General features: G+C 41.8%; 1 protein-coding gene across 1 annotated transcript in view; it reads left to right on the forward strand.

Annotated features, from left to right (window-relative positions):
* Window positions 1-17271, forward strand: part of LOC111657864 (semaphorin-3F-like) — a 51334-nt gene that overhangs the window by 19385 nt on the left and 14678 nt on the right. Inside the window, exons 3-7 of the mRNA XM_023410198.2 lie at window positions 10788-10948; window positions 11034-11096; window positions 13547-13666; window positions 15167-15256; window positions 16375-16468. Of these exons, the coding sequence (XP_023265966.1) occupies window positions 10788-10948; window positions 11034-11096; window positions 13547-13666; window positions 15167-15256; window positions 16375-16468 (528 nt within the window). The remainder of the gene's footprint in view (window positions 1-10787; window positions 10949-11033; window positions 11097-13546; window positions 13667-15166; window positions 15257-16374; window positions 16469-17271) is intronic.

Here is a 17271-nt window from a genome sequence, read left to right on the forward strand (position 1 = left end):
CCAGTGACCTTTGTTGCTTGGCATCCTGTATCTGTCGCCAGGGTAGCTGACAAAAACACCACATGGTGTATATGGACAGAGGCAAAGTCATCCATTAAATTTACATAAATGCCATCTTAGCTGGAGAGCAGCAATGAAAATGCCATGATGCGTCAGAGTTGTTAGTCCTTGTTTGAATGTGCTACCATGTCACATCCTCTTTTGCACAACACACAACCACATCACAACATGCATTTTATTTTGGCAACGTCTGGGAAAATTGCATAAAACAAGCACTTGCATCACTGCATCAAGCATCACCGTTCAATCTCATTAGACATGTCTCTTCACTCCTTCTTCATAGCGTTAAGTACTTCTAATGGGTGAAGTATGAGCCTGACAGTCATAGCAAAATACATCAGTGCCCTTCTTCTTCCACCTGTGGCATGCTGGGTGCTTAAGAAAGGGCTGAAGGAATCAGCAGAAAAAAGGCATGTGTTATCTCAATGGACTGGTATGCAGACGGGGGCTATAGTCGATGCTGGCAGGATCAGACAAGCCGAAGAATAGGGAAGGTGTCAGAGGAAGCTGGGTGATAAATCAAAACAGTATTAACCAGGCATAGAGAGGAAGATTTAAGATAGAAGGGGACGCTGTAATTTCTTTGGTACAGCTGCCTTGACAACATCTTTAAATAATCCATCCAATGTTCTGGATGGTGTGCAAGGCTGGTGGAAATGCTCAAACAATCTGAGGAGGTTGATGCAGGACAGGAAAATGATAAATGATGTTGAGATAATTGTTTCCTCATCACTCCTCACTGAGCGATAATAAAGTTTTATTTTGTAAAGAAGAAGAAGCAGCACTTTGGTTATCTGACTCTGGCCATCGCCTGCTGTAAATTTAAAATCATCCAAACGAACGGTTGATTGAAATGACTGAAAGGAAGAAAATGTTTTGGCCTCTTTTTAATATAAGAGAGTATCAGATGGTGCTTAACCTTATCTGGACGAGTATTTCTTGGAGGATTGAACCCTCACGCATAAAAAGCCCAGTGGTGCCCCGACTTGTTACAGTTTCCTGCACTCCATCCTCACATCGGTCCTTCACATTAAAACAGCAACATACATCATTTGCATTTGCCCACCTATAAAGACATATATTCATTTTATGATCAGGACATCAGTTGCCAGCGCATTTTTAAATTGTTCTAAACTACTGTTGCCAAAATGAAACTGTTTTCTGATCTGACAACTCAAAAAAAGAAAGAAAAAAAAAACTCATGCTTTAGGTTACAGTAAGGGAACAGTCGTGGTCATTAAACAGCAGGAAACGGGAAAATGAACAGCGGCTTCCCATGTCAAAGTCCAATGATTTGTTGACCCATCCATCCACCTCCAGTGGCTCCCTCTGTAGATTTTGAGGTTTTATAATAATGTTACACTATGTTTTCCTTCATTCCAGACAGATTAGAGTCATAATTCCAACATCAGCTAGAAGTCTTTGTCACTTGAACGTAAAAAGCTGTGTCTACCTTAAATGCTACGTCAGCATTGTACCAGCAAACAGTAGCTACCACCCCTCCCTACCCAGAGAATGGACTGATTGCCCACATCCCATCTGGGAGAAGATTTCCAGAGCATCTGAACAAGTATGCCCAGATTTTCCTCAAAGACTCCTCTCCATAATTTTTTTAACTTGAGCCTAACAGACCTGATTTGAACTGCATTTTCCAGCCTACTAGTAAATGCCAGTTCGTGCATCTATTGCATAAACTTGGTCAAAAATCGCTGATAATGATTCTATCAAGGGAAACTCATATAAGAAAATAGAGACCATCTTATTTGTCATATAGACTAGTGCTTATTTGCTCATTTGACCAAAATACATGTCACACATATTTTTTTAAAATACAGGTATGTGCCTTCTATTTAACTTGTGAATTAGAGGTGTCTGTATATACGTTAGCAGTTGACTGCTAAGTCTTTTTACTCATTTTGAGCACTTCTCTCTCCACTCCTGCTCTTTACCTAAGCTAGAAGATGAGATCTCAGTGTTTTTGTGTATTAGGGAACACTATCGTTTTGTCCTTTGTAACAACTCATGGTTCGAATATGCATTAGCAAGCCTCTGTGTGCCTTTGTGTTTTTTTTTTTTTTGCCCCTCCAGCAGCAGTAGAAGGGAGCACAGAGCTCTGTGTTAGAAGCTGAGGAGCTCGCTCAGAGTTTCCATGGCTCTCGCCCGCCTGCTTTGATAAATGGAAGCTCTTACGTTCGCTGTCAGGCTTCTCTACCTCATGGGACTCCTCCCTCCATTCTCACTCCTCCACCACACCATTTGCTGTTGTGGGTGAAAAATGACCACGGGGAATAGAGTGGATTCTCAGTGCTGGACTGGAGAGTGGAACACCCAGACAGGGTAGAGGTGGCTGTTGTCCCCAGTGGACCCTGAGTCAACACTTGCTGCTAATGGTCTCTCCAAATTTACCTCCTAATTACCCTCCTCTTATTGCCCCCAGCTAGCAGCACACTGGCCATGACCTTGATACACAAGGAACAAGGGAGGGTGCTCTTGTAAATTACGCTTTGTTCAGTTCTGGTTCAAATTAGAGTGGAGTGATCTGGTTTATCGACACAAATGATGCAAATTTCAGCGATCCCAATCGAATCGAGGATTAAGAGAAATCTGAATCTGATAATGTGATTCTTCTGAAAAAGCTCTGTGCATCTGGGTGTTTGTTAGCGCAGCTGACAGAGAGGGAGAGTATTTGTGTGCTAGGTCAAAGGTCAGCCAGGGAGTGGAGGATTTTTCACTCATTCAGACCAGCTCTGTCTCATTATTCAGCCCTTTCCAAAATCCCTCTAACCTGTGTTGTCACCACTGACCACTGCTGCCAGCCTAACCAGCTCGCTGCAACATCAACAAACACAGCTTCATCATCATTACAGTGGCTTGAAGCATCTGCACGACCCCAGTCCCACACACACACACACACACACACACACACACACACACATAAACACTTGTGCATACAATGGGAAGCCACAGGCTCAGACAGCGCCTTGGGATAGAGCATTTTGTAAACAAAGTAAGGAACCAACCAGTGTTTTTCATGTTCTCCAAAATACAGAGATCAGTCTTGTAAAGGAAGAGAGTCAGGCCGGTTAGCACACCGATTTCCTGAAAGGCAGGGCTTTATAGTGTTACAGTTCAGCGTTAATATGGACTTCTCCCTTTTCATGGCAACGTATGTTTCTTTTTTCTGTTATGCAGCTTAAATGTGCCTCACTATACTTTTTATGTGTAACCGAACAGAAAACATGATTATAAAAACTAGATAAAGGCTTTTTCTCACTTTGTGAACAGGCAGCAATAAACATATTATATTAAACAGACCCCCCCCCCAAAAAAAAAAAAAAAAAATTCTTATAGGAGGTGTCTTTTCCCATCTCTCCCTGCTCTTTTCCTCTCTTTATCCATCCCAACCCAGTATCATCATGACCACCCTGCTCTCCCCTGACCCGGCTTGAAGCAGGCACCCTGCCTGACCTCCCCAGAGATAATCCTGATTATGCTGAAGTGTGTAAAGGGGCCAGGATGAGCTTTCACCTCAGACCCCTTGTGGCCTTTAACCTTTCACCTGCAGCCCTGGAGGGCTATTGAGGGCAGCTGTCCATGGCGGAGTGTGTGTGTATTCATATAAGGCACTTCAGGCCTTTAGCAGTCACACTGCATTGGTTTTTGCTGAATATAACAGATGAATATGGTTTGTTTTTGGTTTCATGACTGGATTTCTGGAAAATGAAGAATACTCTTTTATTATAGTTCATCCTTTTGTGTAAGAGGAGGAGGAGGAGTTGAGTTTACATTTGGAAAGAAAATCAAAAGCCTTGTACACGTCTTGCACTTCTCCCCTCTACATGTAATCCCACTGTCTCCTCTTCTGATTACTACATGTACAGTATTACGTGAAGTCACTGAAGGCTGGGTTTGCAGACCAGAGAAACTGAATGACCTTCACTGTCAGTAGAAGCAGAGATCTTCCTCTACTCCCTCGTGCTTTAATTAACCTTTCCTGTCATCCGAAACAGCAGAAATAGATTTGTTATAATCTCTCGTTTCCACTCAGGAAGTGAACTCACTACTTAAATCAATCTTTCCCTGCTCTCAATTTGTGCAGTAGGAGACAGGTGTCTCTGATTTGATGTGACGATCAGAGAGCTCTACTGTTGTTTCAATGTACACACGCACACACACACACACACACACACACACACACACACATACAAAGTGTATCAGTGGCAGACAAGCGTGAAGAGCATCTGAGTGACAGCATCCGGAAGAGGAGAGATAAGACATAATCTGGTGCCAATTATTTCTCCTTGACAGGCACAGGTAAGCAGCAATCAGTTCCAGTGACATGTGTACTGAGTCAATAGTCCAGGCCTCAGAGATGGAGAGAGGCTGATGATGAGGTGCTGAACGGAGGCAAACACAAAGCTGCGACAGGGTTGGGCTGATAAGGCTTCCCGCTGCTGTTCAGCCCTTCTTATATCCGCAACGACCTTTCCATCCTGATGCACTGCTCTCAGATATTCAGTATGCGCTGGGGATTTGAAATGAATTACATTCAGACACTTGTAATTCTCTATTATGTGCATTTACAGTTGACCAATGAATCAAAAAGTTTTCATACTTAACCGACTTAACAGGTTTGTCCAGAACAATCCTCATTCCAAAGTTGACTGAGTGTGGTCTGATCTGCAACCTTTATGATTAATAGCTGCTAAAGTTTAGACAACTAAAACTATTCATATTGTTCATAGTTTAATTAATTTTGCACCAAGATCTCACAGTCTGATGATTCCTATGCCACACAAAAAGAAAACGTGTGTGTGCACACACACACAGTACAGTGTGGTAATTAGTCAGCTTTAGAGGTGCTAGTAGGTATTTTTCAATGTTTCCATGCTAAGCTAAGCTAATCACCTCCTGGCTTTAGCCCCACAGTTAACATACAGACATGAGAGTGGTATCAATCCTCTGACTTAACTCTGGGCAGATATATGAATACATGTGTTTCCCAAAATTGTGAACTGTCTTTAATGATTTGCTGGAGGAGACATATTGAAACCACAGTCAAACAAAAAGCGTTTTCAACGATACAGGGATGCTCCTTTACTTGCTACTGAGAAACGACAACACCAGTGCCTGTTTGAATAAACTACCAATTATCTACTCTTTCTGGTGCAGACAAGTCTCAATATACATAAGAAAAGTGGGTCCTTCACTTTATAAATAAAAATCCTTTTAGGGACACATCTGTGCATGCATGGCTGCAGACAAGCTGCAGCAAGGTGGGGCCACACCTCTATGAGAATGTGAGCACCAGTAGATCGGGGAATTCAGACAACATGCCGGGGATGCCTGGGCAGGTATGTGGGATTTTCTGCTGCCTGCTTCCTCAAACCCCCGTCCTCCCACCACAACCCTCCTTTTTCACCCGAAACACACACACACACACACACAGATGCACACACTGAGCGGAAGAAAGGGGAGATTTCTAAGGCTGATAGCGGTAGGCCTGTCTGGGAGCTGGTTCTTTCGTCATCTCCTTACAGACACAAAACAGGGGTCACTTGTGTCCCTTTAAGGTTGACCCTGCAAAACCACACCATTGCACAAAAAGCCTGGCCAAAGGGCTACATACCTTGGCTGCAGAACAGAGCAGAGAGTGACCACAGTGCAGAGGGATCACATCAACAGGTGGACAGACTACAGGCTCAGTTTACCACCAGATGTCATTCACATTCTGGAAGAGCGGTAGGAAGAGATTGGGTTTTATCCAACACAGAAGGTCTTCAACAAACTAGAGACAATTCCACACATTCACTAGAGAGAGAGAAAAAGATGATTTAGCTCTGTCTGCCTCTGTGTCTGGTAGTGATTACGAAGACCTTGCCGGGAAACTCGGTGATATACACCAGACCCTGTGATCTTTAAAGACACACACTTGTGCCCTATCATTGCTGAATTTACCAGCTGGTTGTAAATTCATCCGTTTAACACGATGTCAAGGCTGTGTATTGTTTTGTAGCATTTTTTTGGCTTCAGAGGCACGGGCAATTATGGCTGAGCTGCAACACACAGGAATGCTTCTGAGCAGATGAATTTGTGCTGACAATAGAGCTTATGAGTGCTTTGAGGTGGACTGTTATCATACTTTACTCCTTATCTCACCACGCCACAGGCATTATTTCAAAGAAAATGTGTTTTAGCGTGCCCCGTCTCGCAAAGATGTAATATTTCTCCTGAGTGCAAGATTGCCACTTCATTTTCACAGATTAAAATGGCAAGATGAATAGAGTTAATGTACTGTATAGCTTTGATAGAGTCATTGTATTTTAGCTGAGGGGACTTGTAATCTTCATATAGGCTTTAAATGTGCTTTGGAATGAGTCCCATGTGCTGTAGATGTTGAGAAATTCTTGTAAATGACAAGCAGTCCTGGTTGGCACTTGAACCCTATCTCATTTTCACCATTATGTTCCATACATTATGATCTTCTACAGTTTTATGCAGTGTAAGAACGGGGCTGCATACAAAAAGGGGTGCTGTGATGAGGCTAAGCCTTGCTGCTTACATCAGTTATCAGAAACATGCAGACCTCCATGAAAAGCTTTTTTTTTCTTTTCTTCTTTTTTCAAATAATTTTCATCAAACACAGTCAAACATTTTTTCCATTATTTGTCAGTGGTCTCCTACTGACATTTAGCTTTGGAAAACTTAAGACAGAGCAGTGTTTGAAGTGGTTGTTTAATAATTAGAAGTTGTCCAAACCGCAATTGGATATAATTTACAGTCTGTGAATTTTCTGTACAAAGATAATTCTTCCATTTCGAAAGTGTTTCACACAGTTTATTTTCATATAATTTAGCACCTGATGGTGCGTTTCATTTGTGTATTTTGTTAACTGCCAGTAATTTTTTTATGAGCTCACACTGAAAATTATCTTTACTACTGCAGCTGACTATCCTTTGGTTCTTGTGTCTTGCTGGTTTTCATTTTCATGATCCATGTGACCTTAGCGAGATCAGAAGGGTCTTTTTTTTTTTTTTTTTTAAGGACAAAATTAGGTCTGCCTCAAAACTGGTAGATATTGATCCAGTGATCATGAATGGAAGATTAGAAGAGAGAGAGAGAAAGATGGCAGGCTGTCAAACATGGAAGCTGTTAACTGATAATGTGTTTTGATGAATGTTTATTTGTAATGTAGTAGGTTATCAGCCTGTCTAGTCCGTCCAGTCTGTCTCGTCCAGCTGTCTCTCCACTCTCATTGAACTTTGCGGTGACCTAACCACTGTCGGACTTGTGACAGCCAGTCACCTCCAGCGTGCTCCCACTCAGATGCCCCTGAGTGTGAATCTGAGTGCAGGGGTGATAAATGTGGGATGTCAGCTGGTAACTGTCCCTGAAGCTCCTGTGTCGTTCGACTGCTGGTCCTGCCAGAGCAGCTAGAGGGCCGAGTGCACAGTTGACAAGCAGACAAGGATGGAAAATGAGACGGGATGTTTATGGAGAAAGAGCGGAGATGTACTGTTTTAGGATGTTCTCTATTTGTGTGTGTCTGTGTGTACTGTGTTTGCACCACGAGTGCAGATGCTTAACATGGGCTGTCTGGAGGGGCTCATTCTCAGGTTGCTGTCAACATCTGCACCTGTGTCCTCTCTTAACTGTACTAGCACATAAACCAATTCTGATATGATTGCAATTAATATCAATTTAGGTTATAATGCCTAAATTTTCAGTCCTGGTTGGTTCAGCAACATCTGAGGTTCCTGCGGTAATGTCATTTACAGTTTAATACAGTAGCAAACAGCTACTTTTTCACAAATACAACAGCAAAGCACCTGGATTATCTGTTAAGAGTGCAGCTAAACAAACTCACCTTGTTTTAATATAGAAGTCAGTCAAAAATAAACACACCCGTGATCTGATTTCACGCTGCACATGGCACAAGTCTCTTTCCACAAACAGCAGGGCGTAGTAAAGTCGGTTACCTTGCTGCGGAGTTGGAAGTGTGCAGCCTGGTGTGTGCAGCTGTTCATCAGCTCACTGTGGCTGCTCCTCCTGATTCCATTATTTCCTATAATATGTCAAACCGTTCCACTGGCTAAAAGAAAAAATCTGAACTACACTGCATTTCCTGTGAACCACTTTACAATAAAAGTGTTTTGCAAGTTGAATGCCATGTAAAGCAGCAACAGTAGAAAATGTTCAGTTTGAAGTGGCAGTAACTTAATGCAGCTCTGATTCTACTTTAGGAAACAGTGAGGCTGATATAAAATAGATAAAACTGATTACATACTGCATCATTTCCTGTGAATCCCTCTCATATAGGCAGGCAATTAAAAATCGAAACAGGAACGGAGGACAGCACCTCCATGAATTAATGCTACTATAAAGAGAAGTAATTACAGAATTTGGATATTATTTCTACAACCATAAATAGTACGCAAAATGGGATTTGATGTTATGAAAATCTAACAGATTATGAATTGATCTTCACATATGTAAAACACAAAATTCAGTAACTCATTTTTGTAAGTTTTCTTGGAATCATTAATTTTGATAAAACAGAACAAAAGTTTGTAAGACAATACCCAATAATATGACAGTATGGTCATATCACCACAATATGACTCACTATATATTTCTGTCCATGAGAGTGGGAATAAGCATTACAGAATATGTGTTTGGAGGGAACTCATGAGAATTACACGGGTGACAGCCATGTCTATTCCTGTTTACTACCTTATCCACCCTAGTACATGCCATGATGCTGCACCGTGACGGCAGCATTTCACAGCTCCTGAAGGAGCTCAGCTCAGCACACCAGCAGCTGAGAAGCTTTCTGGAAGAGGATTCATGTCAGTATTTCAACATGTCCTGTGCAGGTGGAAAACATCACGCTGTCTTTTATTCTAAGTAAAGTAACAAGTTCTGCTTCCTCCCGGTCAAGGCAAGCTGTTGTAGCTGTTGGAGGGAGTCGTTTTCATTATCGGTGACTCTCAGACTTGGTTAAAGAGAACAGCAGGGATGTTTGTCTGGTCCCGATTGAAGTGGAACAGGAATAGGTCCCTCTATCTGGTACTCTAGTTTTCTCTGCAAATAGAATAGCACAACTGCAGGCTTAACTTCCTCAAGATCCACTTTCCCAAGTGCAGATTGAAAGAGAGCAAGAGAAAGAGAGAGACCTCCTATCAGATTCTCTAACAGCTCGGGAGGTAATGGAAGGACCGGGAGAAAAAGCTGCTTTCCGTACACCAGATCTCCACTTATCTCCCCTCACACCCCGAGTGTAACTTAAACTCACACACCAGTGATTTGCCCTGAGCAGTATGTGAGTCATTTGAGAGCAGTTTTATTTCACAACAGTTTTAACAGTGATACAGAGGAAAACAATGTGGGAATGTTATGTATGATATGATGTGAGACTAAGCCTGGGAGCGGTCGGCATCCTTTCCGCTTCACAAGAAGAGATTATAGTGAAGGCTATCATCTCTTTCATGGCTCGACAGAATTGGAAAAAAGGTGAATGAGACCCAGTATCGGACTGAACATTATCTGCTTTATGACCTTTTGTAATAGAAGCCATGTTATGTGACTGCAACTCATGATACCGGTAGCAGTCCAGCATATGGGTCCAATACTGAAAAACCAGCACAGGCTGAAATGAATGGTCACATAGAGTGACAAAAACTTCTCATAGGAAACATAATTGTGAACACATTATGATTTGTATGAACGTAATGAGAATATGTTGTTAATTTACATATTTGATCATTTGCAAATATATAGATACTGAACATCAGTTACAACCTAATTAAAATAATCCGTCCTGAAATAGTGACTACAGTATTACCACACTGTTTTATGCTTATGTTCAGGAACCCACCGCACTTGGTTAAGGTTAGGGAAAGATTGTGGTCTTGTTTAATACAGAAAAAGTTCAGTGACTTAAAACATAATGTGTTTACTTCTATTTCACAAAAAACACCATTAACCAGAGCACTTTTGTTGCCTAAACCTAAAACGCAGACGGGATTCTGGATGTGAAACCCTGGTCTCTGGTGTGACATTCATGTCCTGTGTACTCCCACCATCCACCCCAGCCAACTCCTGGCAACTCCACTGCCATTAATAAATGTAGCACGGCTTTATTCATTCAAAAAATACATTACCTCTGAACATAATCCAGACAGTGATTACATTTCATCCAAAACATATTTGCTTTTGCAGTTCAGTTGTGTGTAAATGTAATTTAGGAGACAGGGTTGGATTCCCTGTTTGCCTCCTTGCTTTTGTCATAACCAGATTTTGTGTGACCATAACCCTGTAATGGCAGGATGTAACAGTAATACTGAGAGGAAAAAGAGAACAAACGGCTTCTGTAAATTAATTTCAGAGAGTCTGATAGTAGGTTTGTTGCTCATTAGCATACTATCATGCCATCAACATTAGCATAGCGTGCGTAGCATAGTGTGTGCGTACGTACATGCATGTATGTGCGTTTCTGTGTCTGGTTAAGATAAAGGGTGAGATCACCTCTAGTAAAGAAAGAATGGAGGAACTTTGGCAAACCAAAGGGCATCTCTGTGCCAGAAATGAGCAGCCTACACACATCTCCTGTGACCATGTCTGTGGATTCTGTTTCCCAATTTGACTTTATGTTTTTCTACTACAGTCTTAAAGCCACAGCCCAAACACAAGCATTTATTTTCCACTCTTCTTGCTTCTTTTTTCAGAGTTAAAGTCTACCGGCACAGCTCACCACTTCTCCTTTCTGCTGAACTCGACCGACTATCGTATCCTTCGCATGGACGAGGACCACGACCGCATGTATGTGGGCAGCAAAGACTATATCCTCTCTCTGGATCTGCACGACATCAACAAGGAGCCACTCATAGTAAGAAATGTCCCACGCTAACAGTAAACTGGATGAGCTCAACACGAGTTTACAGCTAACCAGCATGTTGACTTTTCTCTGTCAGATCCACTGGCCCGTTGCCCCCCAGAGGAAGACTGAGTGTGTTTTGTCAGGGAAAGACACCAATGTAAGTATCCAAGTAAAGTGCTATCAAATTAAAAGATGTGATGAAACAGTTATTTTATAAAATCATTAGTCACTTGAAAGAAAATTAATTACCAAGAGTTTTTGCTTATTAAGAGAAAATGTTTCCTGGTTCCTGCTTTTCAAATATAGTCAAATATATTGTACTTACTGTTTGTCTCTGTTTTATATCATTGTGAATTGATTAAATTTGGGTTTTTGACTGTTGCACGAACTGAACAATCAATCAACTGGTCGAAAAAATAAAGGACTCATTAATTGTGTTAAAAGTAATCATGCTGTTGAGGTGTTGAATGTTTTCATACAAACCATTCAAGCAAATTCGTCATCAAGACAAAGCAGGGCGCCTGAAATGTCACAGTAAATATTACAACCTGCGTCCTTTGTGACCTGCTGCACATTTAAACATCATTTGATGTGGTGACACCCTTGTGCGAAAATCCCCCCCAATGTTATTTCATTGCGTCTTTTTTGGGGGACACTTCAGATTTGAATGTGGCACTGGGGTCACTGAAGGACATTTGAAAGCACCTTGCAGCGTGTGACGAGCTGTGAAGCTCTCACTCACTGTCTCTGCATCCTTGATTGCTGATTGCATACAGCTGCCGCCAATTAAGCTCCAGCGGCAGCTTGAGCGAGCAGTCGTCTTCATCATAAAGTAGTCCACTAACCTACATATCTCATACATATTAGAGATATTTCTTTTCATTTCTTTTTTTGTTTTTATCTTATTTTCTTTTTGCACAATAATTATTTTACTCTTTGTTGTCCTGACAAGCAGACAAAATGAATTAACCAGCGGAAGCTACAGGCCTGTCTGAAGTGTTAATACGATTCAGACATTCGAGCACAGCCACCGCCAGCGCAGCCCCCACAAGGCGGAGATTGAAACTCATCATTGAAATTCATATAAAAAAAACCAGATCCTTCTCTTTTGATTTTGTTCACACATTTGGAGCCCCCCCCCCTCTCCCCGAAAACACACACACATACACACTCATCTCATCCATGTTAGGGGTGAGGGCTGCCAGAAGTGGTGAGCACCGACAGAGTGATGAGGCTCTGGCTAACAACCCTGCTCTCCCCTGCTGGTCGAGAGCATTGGCTGCTGTTTATCCAACTGGAATGTTCATTTATGCGTGCTTGGTGACCCGCGCCTCTCACCGCCTCTGGCTACATCGTATTGGCCTCTGTATGTTCACGTGTGCATGTATGAGCCTCTGTGTAATTGTGTGTGTGTGTGTGTGTGTGTGTGTGTCAGAGGTGGGTTTGAAATTTCATCACTAAAATAAGAAATAAAATTGGCCACTGTGAGACATCTTGGCAGTCCGGGCCGCTCTTTAGGGAATGACAGATGATGACAATTCAAAAGCAATTCAGAGGGGATGTCGGTTCAGGCGGGAGGTCAAAGGCACTCATCCCCACTGTGCTCTCTGTGGGGGAGCACAACTGTGCGCGAATAATACACGCAGGCCCACTTGCATAAAAACACACACACACACACAAACACACACAAAAACACACACAAAAACACATCCTCTGAAACCTCTGACTTGTGCATCTGGCGTGTTGCTAAGATCTGCCAAAATCCCCCATCCTGCACACAATCTTTTTTTATGCTTGGTACATCCTTTCTTTTTCGCCAGCTGTCACTAACAGCCGACATGACGGACAAATCTGAACAGATATCATAAGCCTGTACATTTCTGTAGTTTGGAGTTTTGATTTGGGTGGATTGAGACCAGGAAGGCGGACAGCTGGTTAGACAAATAGAGATTAGAAAGCTGCAGACCTCGAAAGCACAGAGCCGCTTTCACCAGCAGCACCTCTTTGTCTTCAGTCCAAAAAGAGAAGTGTTGTGTCTGCCTAAATTCTTACCACTTGAATAATTCAAATTCTACATAAACTCCATCAATGTTGAGATTTTCACATCAACGTCTTTGTATTTTTCTAAAAAGAAAAAAAAAAAAAACCCTAATTGGATTTTAAAATCTCCAAAAACCAACATTTTCACTCAGCAGTTTCTTTTGGTCTAACCAGAATGTTTTTCAGTTGTCAGGTCTGACAGAACATTGAATTGGGTTTACCCTCAAACACACTTGACAGCTCAGATGCACTGCTTTTCTTGGTTTCTGCCACACAGTTATATGGTGTTTGGAAACATTTTCTCTCCGACAGTGTGGTCTGATGTGAAGCCTGGGCCAAGCCGACACACTGAGCCAGAGAACAGAGCTGCCAAACACAAGCCAGCCAACAGTGGAAATGATAGATGTGATGGTTTTAAGCCAGGCAGAGGGGTTATTAACCATCAGTGGGGCATTATGTGTTATGTAACCATTTTTTCCATTGCAGTTTTATGTTCAGTCTTTTTTTTTTTTTTTTTTCCCAACCTAAATCTCTAATCCTGCTGGGTTTTGTTTTGCCCTCCCTCAGGGGGAATGTGGAAACTTCATCCGTCTGATTGAGCCATGGAACCGGACCCACCTGTATGTGTGTGGGACAGGGGCGTACAACCCCATCTGCACCTATGTGGACCGAGGACGCAGGTCACAGGTAACCAAAGACACAGCCAGGCAGCCATGGAGACACTGTGACCTTTACTCTCCACTTCTTAAAGAACCATATCTGTCAATCAGTCTCGGATCAGAGAGTCTCCTTCTGCTCTTGCTCCTCAGTTTCATGCACTCTGCTTTTCTTCTATCATTTTCTGCCTCTTAGTTTTCATCGATTTGCACGGTTTCACGGTCTGGAGGGTACAAAGAGGAAAAAAAAAAAAAAAAAGCTCATGGCCAGTCCTCCCCAGATCTCCATTATTATTGCAAAATTGCTGTCGGGGAGGCACCTAAGTGCCACCGCTTAGAGATTGTTGCAGCAACAATCTTCTCTTGCTGCTGGGAATAGCATGTTGACAGTATATCTATAGCAAATGTTCCCTCCTCGTAGACCTCCCTCCCTTCCTCACCTGTTTATACACACCAGAGCCTGTGGCCTATCTTTCTGTCTGGCTGAGAGCCTCTGAAAGGCCATCATTACTGATGGAGCCTCTCATCCATCATCAGCCTTGTAGCTCAGCCCTCCCTCCGTCCCTCCCTCCATCCCTCCCTACATCCCTCCCTCCATCCAGCACGACGGCCACGCAGAGCTGCAGCAGCTGCCGGCACCGGCTACAGTCCACACACTTACACTCACCAGTCGGCCTGTTTAGTCTCACTGTTCAAATGCAGGGTTCAGATTTCAATGTAAAGGTCAGTCAGCCTCTTGTCATTCAGCTTCTCCCCTAAGGCCTAAAAGCTATGTTGCTTCACACTGTAAAGATTTTCCTCAGTAAGAGTAGATGTAAACAGAAACCAGTTGTTCAGAAATTCTTCCACTTGGTACACAGAGGGCTTCACACATTTTTAGTCCTTAGTTGACTCAAAGTACTGGAAACATTTTCTTTGAACTGCTGTTTGATGCTGTTTCAGAACCCACACATTTTGGAAGAACTACAGTACTTAGTTTAGGAGCATGCTTCAGTCAGGCTTGTTGAAGGTTACTAAAAACCATTAGTTTATTCAATTATTCATTATTCAATTAAACCATTTCAATATTCTTCTTCTATATTTGTTTTAATATATTCCATTCTTCACTTTATTAGACACCACTGAAAGTCATGCATTTTTTCAAATGTTGGTTGTCTCATTTTGTTGCATTCCCTTTTCTCTTGTCTTTCCCTGGAGCTGCATGGTTTATGCATGGAGTTTGCAGCTGTGTTTCCATGACACTGAGTCTAATCTAATATGGCTACTAAATGATGGATGTCACCCACCAGGCTCTCTTGTTCTCTTCACTCCACTTTGACCTTCAATTTGATGTTTTTATGTTTTATTTTTATTTAATTTTATTTCAGAATTTTTCATCTTCGTCGAGTCTGGTCCTTCTTTTTCTACTTTCCTATTTTTTTCTTTTCTTGTTAATGTCACAGGCATCATCAATTTTTGAATTTACAGTAGAATTGATCTGGAATCGAATGTCGGTAACGAGATGGCCCACTGTGCCATGTCTCTGTTTTAGGGGTCCCACTACCTACAGGCACCCCAATCTGGAGGGAGAACAAGTCGGGCAGCAGACTACAGCACTACATCAGAGCCCTTGGAGGCCAAGGTGGGCAGAAGGGAGTTTTGTAAAGGCTCTTAAGTCTGGTGCCCACCTGGAGTACTTTTTCAGTCTCAGCTGGAGTAGTGAGGATTACATACTGTTTGTCTGTTTTTTTGGGGGTTTTTTTGTATATAAATACATGTGTGTATATATATATATATATATATATATATATATATATATATCTCGGGTTATTAATTCAGCTCCAAAAGAGTTCTACTACTGTCAAAATGTTCACTACGAATGTGTTTCTTGTGTGGGGAACATACTTCCCTGCAGTAGCACTCGACACAAGAGTGCTTTGTAAATGTACTATTCTCATGCCAATGGAGCCTGTAATGGCTGCTGAGAGTGATGTCATATGTAGACACACAAACTGTGATAGGACCAAAAAAAATCCCGCACACCGTAAAGTCAGTTGTACTCACTTTATTAATGATGTTTCAGTCCTCAGACCTTCATCGGGTAAACACATTTTCATCACTACACATATTTTCTTATCTTCTTATTATCTTGTTTTAAAAAAAAAAAAAAAAAAAACATCCAAGAATGGGTTACGCACACAGCTTCGACATTGTTCTGCTTCCCCTTTCATATTTCCTACCTGTCAGGCATCATCAGCCAGCTTTGAAGTGCCCGACTAAAACTCGCTGCAGACACATACCCAGTGTTGACACAGATGTTCAAGATGTCCTCTTGCACTGTGGAATAATGAATTCTGGTTCGAGCCACTAATATCAGAAGCATGGTGGATGAGTTTTGGATTGCTCTCAGCATTTTCCTCCACCTCTCCATCTCCCTGATAACTGGCTTTGTGTGCTTTTTGTTCCCCTCAGCAGATCCAGCAGTGCTGTGAGAGCCTGTTGTTCAGTGCCTGTAGGGTCACAGCAGCTCACACCTCGTCATTGTTATTTTGTCTCTCCCAGCTGATCACATCATTAGTTTGATGCTGCTGCTGCCATTTAAAACTGCTTATTATAACATCTAGAAGTGCCTTGTACATGCTGCATTAAAACAATAACACACACAAAACAGATTCCTTCAACACAGTAAATCTGTTACCAAATGAGAAGAGAAAACAAGAGAGTTATTTATGATGTTTTTCCTAATTCTTACCGTTACAGGAATATATTTTCCGACTTGAACCTGGTAAAGTGGATTCTGGGAAGGGAAAATGTCCTTATGACCCCAAACTTAACAGCGTCTCCGCTTTGATCAGTAAGTACCTACTCTTTTTTTTTCCCTTCCTACGTGTTCAAACAACTTTAAATACTTATCTGTGGAAAACAAAGAAGTTTTGCAATACGTCTTTGGCTGTAATCAGTTCAGTGTGTGTGCTCACCTCAGAGGGATCTACATTATTGAATTTAAATATATTCTTTCGGTTTTTGATAGTGTTTACTTAAAGAAAATCTATTTTGTTGGCTACAGTATGTGCCCCACAGTAATCAACTCCTCTGATTATGATTGATGATTTTAAATATCGTGCTCATATTGTGTACTAGGGCAGCAGGTGATACTTGTTTTCATTATCGATTAATCTGTCCATTATTTTCTTGATTAGTTGATTAATCATTTAATTGAAAGTGATCTTTAAAAAAGCCCATGTGTCATGGTTTGCTATGGCAGACACTTTTTGTTAGTTTTCTCCCCTTTGTCTGTGTTGGTTCGTCTGTTTAGTTAAGGGTTTGTTCACGTTGTCTGTTCATGTCTGTTATTTTGTTAAATAAACCTGTCTGCACTGTCCCCAATGTGTTGGCTGCTTTTGGGTCCAACTTACCTCAGCCAAAGATAATGAATTTATAATCATATAAAACAAAGGAAATCGGATGCAACCAGGGAGGTTTTGGCATTTCATCAATATAGCCTATTCACTTATTTGGTCAAACTGATGTGTGCACTCTCATGTCAGTGGGTGGTCTTTTGTTGTCAGCAGCTTACAGGTGGTCAAAAACATGGCTGTTGATCAGTGACCCGCTGCACTGCATGTATGCTTGTGTGTGTGTGTGTGTGTGTGGGGT

Source organism: Seriola lalandi, unplaced genomic scaffold, assembly GCF_002814215.2.
Source record: "Seriola lalandi dorsalis isolate HSWRI2012SDOR001 ecotype SW California unplaced genomic scaffold, Sedor1 jcf7180002054416, whole genome shotgun sequence".
NCBI lineage: Eukaryota > Metazoa > Chordata > Actinopteri > Carangiformes > Carangidae > Seriola > Seriola lalandi.